Source organism: Dama dama, chromosome 1, assembly GCF_033118175.1.
Source record: "Dama dama isolate Ldn47 chromosome 1, ASM3311817v1, whole genome shotgun sequence".
NCBI classification, from domain to species: Eukaryota; Metazoa; Chordata; class Mammalia; order Artiodactyla; family Cervidae; genus Dama; species Dama dama.
The window spans coordinates 41,124,080-41,137,280 of record NC_083681.1 but is presented as its reverse complement, the minus strand read 5'-3'; the positions used below and the strand labels follow the sequence as shown (position 1 = coordinate 41,137,280).

At 34.8% G+C, this 13,201-nt stretch overlaps 1 protein-coding gene across 4 annotated transcripts in view; it reads left to right on the top strand.

Annotated features, from left to right (window-relative positions):
* USP47 (ubiquitin specific peptidase 47) overlaps window positions 1-13,201 on the top strand; it is a 99,712-nt gene that overhangs the window by 47,844 nt on the left and 38,667 nt on the right. For all 4 annotated transcript variants that reach the window (XM_061147693.1, XM_061147703.1, XM_061147684.1 and 1 more), the window contains 3 exons: window positions 1,230-1,375; window positions 1,915-1,994; window positions 4,131-4,280. In XM_061147693.1, the coding sequence (XP_061003676.1) occupies window positions 1,230-1,375; window positions 1,915-1,994; window positions 4,131-4,280 (376 nt within the window). The remainder of the gene's footprint in view (window positions 1-1,229; window positions 1,376-1,914; window positions 1,995-4,130; window positions 4,281-13,201) is intronic.

Below are 13,201 nucleotides of genomic sequence, written 5' to 3'. Positions count from 1 at the left end.
TTGAAAAAGTTGACATGTTTTTCATTCAGCAAGTATTTGCTACCCAGTGTTTATATGTGGGTATTTGATAGAAAAAGTTAGAAATAAGGTCTTTGTTCTTAAGTAATTCACAGATCTCTTCACAGTAGCAATATGTATATTTTTTAAAGTAGTTGAAATAACATTTAAGGATGGCTTAATGCCATGAGAGTTTAGAGAGAAGAGAGATTAATGAAACTTGGAGAAGTGGCTTATTTAGCAGAGCAAGTAGAACTTGAGGTAGTCGTGAAGATAGGTTTGGTTTGGCCAGGTAGGGAAGATTAAGAGGATGTTATAGACAGGAGGACTTTCAAGAGCAAAATGAGTAAGTTCATCATGTAAAACTAAAGAAGGAATGGCTCCATTAAAAGGCTGGACTTTGCTGGACTTACAGACAGCATAGCACTAGCATGAAAGATAGGGTTCCGTTTGTTTATTCTCTTCACATGTTATATAGCAGCCAGAAAGAACCTACCACTTTACGTATGTAGGCATGAATTAGGGAAAATTTCCAACATACTAAAATAAAAATAGTGAAATGATACAATGAATTCCTCTGTACCCATCACCCAACTTTGGATATTATCAACTCATGATCAGTCTTTTTTGTCTATAATCCCCCATTCTGATTATTTGGAAGCACATACCTAATTATATCATCTGTAAATTATATCTTAGGTCACTGCTAAAATTTCCCTGATTGCTTCATAATTTCTTTTTTAAACAGTTCAAATCAAGATCCAAGTAAGATCTGTGCATTGAAATTGACAAAACTTTTAACCTACTTAATCTATTTTTGATCCCCTTTGATCTTTTTCCACGTTGCAATTTATTCCTTGGAAATACATATGTGTATCAAAAACTGATGGCATTTGTCCTGTAGTTTTCCACAATTTGGATTTTGATGGTCAAATGCCAGTGTCATTTAATATTTTGTTACCTCTATTTTCTGTGAGTTAATAATTGGGACAAGAATCTTAACCAGGTTCGGGTTCAGCGATTACTCTTAAATAAAACCTTTGCCTTTTATTCATGTTACCTAAATTACTTTCTAAATTTATGAATTAGAATACTTCATTAGATATTAATTGCTTCAGTTAATACCCAAGCTCCGTAAAATCCCCAGAGTTAAAAATTAACACTTGTTATGGTCTTAATGTTAATTATGCTCTAAAGAATATGAATAATTTTCAAACATTTCATTCCAATAGGTGGGAGTTTGAAGAATCTGAAGAAGATCCAGTGACAAGTATCCCATACCAACTTCAGAGGCTTTTTGTTTTGTTACAAACCAGCAAAAAGAGAGCAATTGAAACCACAGATGTTACAAGGAGCTTTGGATGGGATAGTAGTGAGGGTACTAATTCTCTTATAATGATAAGTATTTGCAGTAGTCAAAGGAATTCTGAGAGATTGTATTATAAATAACACATTAACATCTTTACTTTAAACCTTTTCATTGCTTTTTTGGTTGGTATTTAAAAATAGCTTATTTTTAAAATTTAAGCTCCGAGGCATAAGTTTTTGATCCATTAAAGCCATCTTGTAAAATAAGTTCGATTATACTCTATTTTTATGTACTTAAACTAAAATTTTTTAAATGTGTTAGCTTAGATTTTTATTAACGTATTTCTTGACTCTACAGTGAAAAATAATAAAAATGGCAAATACTGTAGCACCATGAAGCATATGCTACTTATAAAATGCTGAGCTCTCTTGGTTCTTTTTCATATGATTGCCTTTTTATGACTCTAATGTATATTTTGTGTTCTTTTTAAATCTAGCATTATTTTGTGTAGACTCCTGTATTTCTGACAATTGGCTTTTAAACAACAAACTAATATTTCATTACACTAAGTTAATAGCTCTTTTTAATTAAATTTTATCTTAAAATAGCCTGGCAGCAGCATGATGTACAAGAACTGTGCAGAGTCATGTTTGATGCTTTGGAACAGAAATGGAAACAAACAGAACAGGTAATTTATCTCTCAAGTTGAGGGGAGTATTTTCTAATAAATTATTAATTCCGTAAAGTGACTTTATTTTATTGGAATGTTTTAAAACTTGGGCATTAGTCCATTGATAAAGTACTGACAGTTTTCCTCATCTTTAAGGAGGTTGGGCCCTGTGATTTAGATGGTCTCTTTTTAGCTGAAAACTGTGTAATTCGTGTGGGGGGGGGGTGGTGATTTTTGAACAGCATTTTCAGATAGATGCTAAGTAAACTGGGTGTCTTCTCTGTAACACATAAGGCACGCATTGTGAAGTGGACTCACCTAGCGTTACCTTCGTTTTGACCAGTGAGCTGTAGTTATGCTTTTCACACGCAGTGAAAGTGAGAGCTGCTTGGTCATGTCTGATTCTTTGCAACCCCAAGGACTACGTACAGTCCATGGAATTCTGCAGGCCAGAATACTGGAGTTTCTCCAGGGGATCTTTCCAACCCAAGGATCAAATCCAGGTTTCCCTCATTGCAGGCGGATTCTCGACCAGTTGAGCCACCAGGGAAGCCCTTTCACACTTAGGATCCTTGTTAATCTGACCCTATTCTTATCCAGTGGAAGGAGGAACAGATTAAAAGTGGGAGAACTTTAGATGTATCACTGGAATGAGGCCTCAGGCTGAACTGGATGAGGCTCAGGACTCATTACAGAGGAGGGTTTATGCTAAGTGTAGTGATAAAAGATCATTAGAGATAAAAAGGAAGCATCTGGAAGATAGCCAGGAGGATGTACTATCTGATGGGAACTATTCTGATGGCTTGGACTAGAGTTTTTCAAACTAGATTGCAATCCATTCATTTATGAAATTAATTTAGTGAATGTACACAGCACTTTTTTTTTTTCAAAAAGGAATAAAATAGAAAAATAGAAGCATCATATAGTAAGGGTAAGTATTGTTTTATGCCACTTTTGTTACAGTTATATGTACTAGGTTGCAGTGTAAATTATTTTCTTACTGTGGGTTGCTAGCAAAACTCTGAAAAATGCTGGATTGAAACACTTAGAAATGTCCTCTCAGAGAAGACAATCAGATATAGCTGGAGCAGGTTAATGAAGAAGGCTTCATTAAACAAATAGTATTAATGTAGACAATTATGGTGGATCCTAGTTTGAAAGCTTATAAATCCTCAATACTTGAAGAGGTATAAATTTATGAAAGAGGCAAACTATGATTTCTCTCTTAACCTATTCTTACTTAAGAAATATTGAAAAAAAATTTACATTTATTTAGTGATCTAGATTCTCTACATAATCTGTAGGGTTGTATTTTTGTAACCTTATGCAGATGGTATTAGGGGATGTTTCTTTCTCGTAGGTCTGAAGGTACCCTTTATCCTCATTAACATCCCTTTGTGGGTCAACAATTTTAAGACCGGCTGGGGCATTCCTTCTGAGTTCCCAGGTTTTGGTACAGGAATCTTGAGGCAAGACATTCACATGAAGGGTCCTTACTTAGGAGTTACCTGTCTCCTTTGGGTCAGAGTAGCCCCCAGTTGACTTAAGTTTGGGGAGTAGGTGAGAGATTCATTCTATTTAGGTGAGGATATCTTGAGGGAGATGGAGTTTAAGGTTTCTTTTTTAATTTCTATTCGTTTAAAGTACAGTATATTTTTCCTTCGAATTATTTTATGTGTATTACTGAAAAAAGTTTTATTTGTATCTTGAGATAGAGGATATGATTTCAGAAATCAGAGTATATTATTGTGAAAATAGTGATATGTATATGTAAAACTATAGAGCCAGTTATTTAGCTGTGTGATTATCAATATGCCTGAAATGATGGATTGTGATGTATTCCCATCCTAATTAAATATAATTATGGGGCTTAGTAGTAGTAAAGTTAGTTGATAACTGATTTCAACAAAACATTTTAATAGTGGGATTTTTAGTGATATGAGAATTGAAATAGTTCATTTTTGTAGATTCTTATTTTGTCTTTGTTAAGATTTTATTTTTTTTTCCTATAGAATTTTAGATTAGATAAATCTTAAAGCTTTCTAAAACTTCAACAGTAAGAATCAGTATCCTTTTGAAACTCATTCTGAAAGGCATAAAGTATTAACTACTTTTAAAGGAACCCTTTAAAAATTTGAATGTTCTTATTTTTAGGCTGATCTTATAAATGAACTGTACCAAGGCAAGCTGAAGGACTACGTGAGATGTCTGGAATGTGGCTATGAGGGCTGGAGAATCGACACGTACCTTGATATTCCATTGGTCATCCGGCCTTACGGGTCCAGCCAAGCGTTTGCTAGTGTGGTGTGTACCTTTCAGCTGACTGCTTGTGTATCCATACACAGAATACATAATAGCACAGTGATATAATATATCCTAAGGTAAGTATCATCCTAGATACACCTTCTTGGGTTGTTAGTCATTCCTGCATTTAAACTAGCAAGATCTAGAAGATTTTTGACCCTTCAGTGAGTCCTAATAGTGCATGTTTAAGAGAAGAAGTGTAAGCAAATGTACTGCCTCATGGCTCAATCTTTTACTCTTTTGTAGAAGTGACTAGATTATTTCACTTGTCTTTTTTTAAACCTCTATAAACAGTCTGTTTTATAAATTCTACTTTTTAACATTTATTTTTGGGGGGCCTTGCCAGGTGGCTTGTGTGATCTTAGTTCTACCAATCAGGGATTGAGCCTGGGCCCTTGGCAGTGAGAATGCAGAGTCCTAACCGCTGGACTGCCAGGGAATCTCCTATAAATACTGCTCTTGTTACTTTTTTTTTGGAAAGTACTTTTTTGTTTTGAGAGCACTATTTTGTTCCATATACTTTTGTGAGAAGAATAACCTCTAGTTACTAAGACAAACACAGACTGTATTTTTTGAAAAAGCATTCCTGTTCTAAAACTTAATTTTAAAATGACCCAGGCATTTTATAAGCACAGATAATTTGAAGAATCAGAATTATATATAATTATTTATATATCATCAAATTGGGTGAATAAGATTTTCTCATCTCTCCTTTTGTTCTCTGTTTTAACTGCTTTTTTGTTATTTTATTATTGTATTTTAGCCTTACATTTATGTATTTAATTGCTTATACAAAAGGAGAGTCATGGAAGGAGTTAAATTGACATTTAATATTAGAATTTAGAAACATTTATTCAAATCTATTATGAGTCAGGGGAAACTTTCACAGCTAAGTTATCTGAAAAAGTCAAATTTCATCATGATGATCTTACTTATGCTGCAATCAGGCTGGTGGTGGCTTGTAGGTAAAATCAGTGCTCTTAAAACTAGTTCATACTTTAGCCTCTAAAATAGCATTTCAACTGTGATTTAGTAGTCTCTAGGACAATTGATACCCTTTGCTTTTTTCTCCTATTTTTATATCACTGTCGGGCAATAACAGCAAGAAGTTATGGGATCAGTCAGTGGGAATCCAAAGTAAAAGGCCGTTCCGAGATAGGGGAAGATTTGGCCTCCTTTGCTCCATTATTTTATTTAAGTGCATGTTTTTCTTTTTATTGAAGCATAGTTACTGCACAATATTATGTAAGTTACAGGTGTACGATATAGTGATTCAGTCAGCTTCCTGAACAGATTTGAAAAATTCTGTTAAGTACTTAATAATACCCTTGTAAACTGCCATTCTAGGTATATGAGATTGGCCTTGGCTTGAGTGGCTAGTTTTATTTTTCATTTTTGTTTTGTTTTTACTTTATTTTGTCAGTTTAAGGTAGAAGAGACATACTGAAAAATTGTTAAGATTTATCTTTCAGTGATTTATCTCCTAACTCATTTTAAAACTTTGGCATTTCTTTAAGGAAATGTACTAGGAAAGTGTTCAGTAGTCCCAAGTGATGTACACTGTTTTTTCTACTTTATTTATGAAAATATTTTTTATGTAAGATTTTTCATATATATGTTTCATTTGTTTCTCACATATTTATTGAATTTTGAGGAAGTTAGTTTTATTTGTGTTATGTTGGAATCTAATATTTGAGTATTCAGCAAATATAATACTTGAGTATTCAGCTATAAAAAAATAGCTAAATCTTTTTCATTATTTGCCTGCTAATTGTTACCACTCTCCTCAGTACGTTACAGACAGAGCAGTGAAGTGAATTGGAGGCTATTTTTGGAGAAGTGAAAAAAGTCACATTTCTGAATGGAATTCTCCAATTCTATCTTACGTTGATATATGGATGATGGTGGTGGTGATTATTCAGTGGGAATTGATAATTACAGCTATGAAGCAGGATGTAAGCAGGTTTATACACACATGCGCTAATAGGGCTTGCAGAAGGGAACCTAAAACTTCCTAGATTTTGCTGGAGTCTCTTGAGGGAAATTACAGCAGGTGAGACTACCCAAGATAGGGGTTCTAAGGAGGATACTACCTTCAGAGAACTTTAGTTAGAGGTAAGTGATTTCCCTTTATTTTCTGAATTCAAACTTAAAACCTACACTTCTTAAACTGCAGAAATCACCGTATAACATCTAAATTTAGTGTTATATCACTGCTTGCCATTGTGTATTCTGTTAGTGTTATGTGTTTTAAAAAGAATTTGGTATAAATGTGGATTATAAATAGTTAAAAGAAACATTATAAAATCTTGTTCAGACTATTATAATATTTGGCCTTAATTTAAGTTGAACTCTTTTAAAATTTATTTTCTTACTCTTACTAATGGTCTTGGTATATTTGCCTTGTTGGCTATTTATACATACATATACAAACATACTTGACTCATGCACACATATATACGCACATATACTTACCTTCATACACAGCATTGATAGCTATGTGTTTTGCTTATTACATATTCTGTTTACTGAGCCACAATACTATAGTTATGTGTATTCACTGTGGTTAACACTTGGTATTTAATTTCAGATCAGTAAGTATGAAATTCTGTTAAAAATAAGAGGTTTTTTGTTTGTTTGTTTCTTCTTAACTTCATCTGCAACACCCAGTTTCTGAGCTGTTTTATCTCCATGTTTAAATAAATTAACTTGAGAGTAATATTTAAAATTAAATAAGAATGGAGTTGCCACTTAGTTAATTTATCATTATAACATCTATATATAACTTTGGTTATTTTTCAGCATGATTGATAGCAGACTAATTTTTAAATAAGTGCTAAAAATTGCCTGATAGTTTTTTAAAACAGCTTTTCATCCTAATGTTTTCTTTATTGAATTATTTCTTAGTTGTTATAACTGTAATATTTATTATGTTTCTAGTCTCCACTTTATCTGGCCAAGTAGTGTAAACGATTCTGCTGCTATTCTATCTCTCAAATTGAGTTTTGTTCAGCACTAGTGTCCAATAGGTTTAATAGATGTTTGGAAGAAGGCTCCTGATTAAATAAAATTGGGAAACTGTGTAACTGTAATTCTCTTTGGGAAGTTTACAATGCACATTTAATTTTAAATGCCCTCCGTGTTCCTGTAATAGAGAAATTAACCAACCTTTTCTCTGTGGGACATCTGTTAGTATTTCAAAGGACACTAGGATTTTGAGGAACATATTCACAAAATATTCTAGGATATTTTGTGAAGCTCTGCATTAGATTAAGCTGATTTAAGGAAATCTCTACTTTGTTACATTAACGTTTATGTCCTTGTAACGTTGAAGGGAGTGACAATGCTAAAATAATATGTTTCTCATTTCCTGTTATTTTACATGTCTTGTTATTAATCCTGAAAAAATAATATCAGCCAAAAGATAACTTATATTAATACTTTAAAAAACTTGATTCTCACTGATTTATTAGGTAATTAGAACTGTCTACATAAAATCAGTCTCTCCAAACTTTATAATCAAAGAAACCTTGAATCTGCTTATTGCCAAGCATATTTGAGAGTGTATTATGTTAAGAAAATCTAAATGGTATAACCTCATATGTTTGACATTAACTAGAGGAGAGTGTTATACGTAATACTAAATTTTAAACACTGTCTTCTTATAGGTAGTTTTATTGAGTTGCTTATTCAGTGGTAGGTACTATTCTAGGCCATTTTTATTAGTATAGTTTTATTCTCTTTTGGGGTAAGTACATTTAAATATCCATTTATTATGTCAAAATGTGTTCAAAAGTCTAAAACTGGATTTGGCTATATGGTTCCTTGTAGTGTCTTGGGAAAGATCAGATTAGGAGAAAGACCTTTGTTCCCTAAGTAAACACAATTTAATGATCATTTTAAAGTTTTGAATAGAAAATTGTTAAATTCATAAGCATTTGTGAAATCATAACTGTTCCAGATATTTAGTTTATACACGTTTATATCATAAGTGCTACCCTGGTTTAACAGGTAATTTGGACATTCTTACATGGCTGGGTTGGTCACATAACTCATTTGGTTGGTAGAGTAGTCCAGATTTGTCCAAATGTGTAAGCATCACATAAAGAAAACTCTCTTCCATGGACTCTACCCTCATTTTTCCATGAATTTGTGTGGTTGAACATAGTGAGAACCAGTTTAAAAAGTGGGGACTTTTGCTTTCAGGATGATGGAGTAGATGTACATTGCCCTATTCCTCCCGCTTAAACAACTGAAAACCTTGAACATTATATATAAAATAAGCATAAGAAGACTCTGAAAGGTGGAGAAAAGGCATAAAGACTAGGGACCTCAGGACTCAAGGAATGACATGGGGTGAGTTCCCTGGGTTTTCTTTTTGCCTAATGTATCCCAAAGTTGGAGCTGAAATGCTGGCAGGCTGGAAATAGCAAATAGCACAGACTAATAAGTCTGCTGTCTCTAGCCCAAAGACTGGGGAAAGGACAGCCTGGCAAGGCAGAAAACTTAGCCAGTAGCTGCTGTGCTGCAGCCAGACACCGCCAGAAAGACTGTGGCCCTGACCCTAACCAGTGTCAGCCAAGGCTGAGTAGGGAGTCTTGAAGTTGGAACAAGGTGCTCCAGCCCCCTGCTGGGGTGATTTCAGAGAAGACTGACTAGGAGCCAGAAGTTTCTTCCCTCCTGGGCAGTACTGAGCCTCCCCACTGCCTTTACTGTGGTTAATTGTTGTTAGAGACCATGTGGGGAGCCTGGCCTTACACTCCCACCTAATAGTAAAAAGGTGTTCCTTTCCCTTGCCACTGGAGTGGTGTTAGAGGAGGCCTCGATGAGAGTCAGGACTTTTACCACCTCCCACCTCCGAGACAGGGAGGCAGCCCCCTCCTACCTGTGGTGTCAGTGGAGGCCACAGAGGGAGCAGGGACAGATGTTAGAATTATCTGACAAATATTTTAAAGCAACCATCATAGAAGTATCAACACATCAGTGCAGGTTCGTAAGCCCACTTGAAACAAATGAGAAAGTAGAAAGTCCTGAGGAAGAAATAGCAGATACAAAGAAAAATGAAATGGAAATTTAGAACTGAGAAATGCAGTAACCAAAATTATAAAGTTAATGGATAGGCTCAACACCAGAATGGAAGAGACAGCCTGTAGTGAACCTGACAACAGAACAATACAAATTGCCCAGTTTAAATAACAGAAGAAGTACAATGGGAGGTGAAAATCCTTAGGGACCCATGGGACTATAACAAAAGGCCTAACATTGGAGTCCTGGAAGGAGAGGAAAAAGAAGACAGGGCTGAAAAAAACACTTGAAGAAATAATGACTAAAGACTTCCCAAATTTGGCAAAAGGCATAAAGCTGCAGATCCAAGAAGCTGAGCAAATCACAAACAAGATAAGCCAAAAGAACTTTACATCAAGTTCAATTATAATTAGACTTTTGAAAAGGAAAAACAAAATATCTTGGAAGCAGTGAGTGAGAAAAGGTACCTTTTTTATGGGGGAAAAACAATCTGGTTTCTCATAAGCAGATCTGTCATCAAAAACTATGGAAGTCAGAAGGAAGTAGCACATTTTTCAAGTGTTGAAAGAAAAGAACTGTCAACTAGAGTTTTATACACAGTGGAAATATTATTCAGGAATGAAGGGGAAATCAAGACCTTCTTGGATGAGGGAATCCTGAGAAAATTTGTTACTAGTAGACCTACCTTAAAAAAATGGCTAAAGAAAATTCTCTAAACAGGAAATGGTAAAAGGAAGGCATATTGGAACATTAGGAATGAAGAAAGAACATGGTAGGCAAAACTTAGGGTAATACAGTAGGCTTTCCTTCTCCTCTTGAGTTTTCTAAATTATCTTTGATACTTGAACCAAATTTATAACAGTGTCTGGTGGGATTCTAAATATATGTAAAGGAACTATGTAAGACAATTATATTACAAAATTGAAAGAGGTGAAAAGACAGAGTTAAGGTTTCTGTACTTCACTTGAACAGTTAAAAGATGGGACCAATGGACCAAAAGTTTTGTGTATATAATGTAACATGTAGAGCAGCCATTGAAAAAGAGATACACTCAGTTCAGTTCAGCTCTCAGTCATGTCCTACTCTTTGCAACCCCATGAACCGCAGCACACCAGGCCTCCCTGTCCATCACCAACTACCAGAGTTGGTACACTCAGAAGCACTATCAATAAATCTAAGTAAAATTTAATTCAAAATTTTTTTCAAGTTATCGATAGGAAAGCACAGAAAAGAAAGCAAACCAAAACATTAAAATAGCAGACTTAGTTGCGTGTAAATAGTCTGACTGTACCAAGTAAAGGGCATCCCCGGTGGCTCAGACAGTAAAGAATCACCCGCAATGCAGAAGACCTGGACTCGATCCCTGTGTCAGGAAGATCCTCTGGAAAAGGGAATGGCAACCCACTCCAGTATTCTTGCCTGGAGAATTCCGTGGGCAGAGGAGCCTGGCAAGCTACAGTCCATGGGGTTGCAAAGAGTTGGACACGACTGAGCGACTAACACACATACCAAGTAAAAGGAAGAGATCAGCATATTAGATTTAAAAAATGTGACCCAACAATATGTTAGGTACAAAAAACAGCTTTTAGTATATTGAAATAGGCAGGTTGATAATAAAAGGGTTGAAAATTATGTATCATGTAAACATTAATCAAGAGAAATGAGGCATGGCTATATTAAAAGGAGATAAAACAGATTTCAAAGCAGAATTACTAGAGACAAAGAAGGTCGTTGTCTAATGATAAAAAAAGGTCAGTCCATCAAGAAGACAGCAATCTTAAATGTGTACAGACTAAGTTACAGAGCTGCAAAATATGTGAAGCAAAAGCTGTCCGAAATGAAAGGAGAAATTGACAAATCTACAGTTACAGTTGGAGACTTCAGTGCCCTTATCAATAATTGATAGGTAGAATCTCTAGACAAAAAATTAACAAAGATATGGAACCTAACAATATCATCAGCCAACAAGCTCTAATAGATATAAAACCGTGCCCTTGACAACAGCAGAGTACACGTTCTTCCCAAGTGCCTGTGGACTGCGTGTGAGGATAGACCATATCCTGGGCCGTAACACAGACTTCAGTTTAAAAGAGTTAAAAATCAGAGAGAGAGTGTTTTTCTGTCACACTGGAATCAAATTGGAAATCAGTAACAGTTAACTGGAAAAACACCAAATGTTGGAAAAGTAAACAATGCACTTCTAAATAATCCATGAGTCAAAGAGGAAATCTCAAGGCAAATTAAATATATATATATATTTTTTTAATGGATATGCAGATGTGTAACATATCAGGAGTTTTGAGACACAGCTGAAGCAATACTACAGAGAGGAAAGTGTTAGTCGCTCAATCCCATGGTTCCTCTGTCCATAGAATTCTCCAGGCAAGAATACGGGAGTGGGTAGCCATTGCCTACTCCAGACAATCTTTCCAACCCAGGGACAGAACCCCGGTTTCCCACATTGCAGGCAGATTTCTTACCGTTTGAGCCACCACGGAGAGGAAAATTTATAGCTTTAAATGCTGGCCTTTAGTATAAATTCTTCCATAAGAAAAAAGAGAAAATGTTATGAATTAATAATGTAAGCTTCCACCTAACCTGGGAAAAGAGCAAAAGAAACCCAAAGCCAGCAGAAGGAAGGACATAATAAAAGAGCGGAAATGAAAACAGAAAAGAGTGAAATTGAAAACAGAAAATTAATGAAAGCAGTTATTTGAAAAGATCAATCCAACTGATAAACCTGTAGCAGGACTGACAGAGGGGAAAAAGATAAGATAAAAATTTCCAGTGTTAAGACTGAAACTACTACTATTACAAACCTTGTAGATATCAAAAGGATAATAAGGGACAATTCTGCACATATAATTTGATGACTTAGTTGAACTAGTGCCTTGAAAAGCACAAAGTACTCATATGACTTAGATAATTTTAGTAGCCCCATACCTGTTAAGATATTAAATTCATAATTTAGAATCTCTTAAGAAAATCTGTTAAGTTGTAAAGTTTTCACTGGCGACTTGTACCACATATTTTAGCACAGTGAGCACCAGTTCTTCACAACCCCTTTCAAAAAATAGGAAGGAACCTTCCCCAATGTGTTTTATGAAGCTCCTCTTATCCTCATACCAAACCAGATAAAGGCAGTTAAACAAACAAAAAAACCCTCAAATTATGACCAAGCCAGTTTCCTTAATGCATATGGATGGAAAAATCCTTGTCAGAATATTATTAAATAGAGCTAAGCAATATATAAGGAGAATTATATACCATGACGAAGTAGAGTTCATTCCAGGAATTCAAGGATGGTCAGTATTTTAAAAATCATTGACTGTAATCTACCATATTAACAGAGACAGGAAAATTGGCATGATCACATTAATTGACTTAGAAAAAGCTCTTGACAGAGTTCAATAATCCACTCATGATAGAAACCCTAAAAACTGGTAATAGAGGATAATTTTTCTTAAACTTATAAAGAACACATTCAAAAACCTTCAGCTAACATCATACTTCGTGGTGAAAGACTGAATGTTTTCTGCCTAAAAGATCAAGGTTATCTCGGCAAGCATGTCTGCTCTTAATTCATTCCAGTACTGGAAGTCACAGCCAATACAATAAGGCAAGAAGAACAAATAAAAGGTATACCAATTAAAGGAAGAAATAAAATTGTTCCCCCTTTTTAAATAACTTTTTTTTTTTTTGGTTAGAAAACCCCAAGGTATTTGCCAAAACAAAGCAAAACCCTGGAAAACTAAAAAGCGATTTTAGAAGGTAGCCGGATATAAGATAAGCGAACACAAATCAGTTGTGTTTCAAAATATTAGCAAAGAACATGTGGAAAGTGAAATTAAAAATACAATACTATTTACAGTTGTGGGGTGAAAAAAACCCTTAGG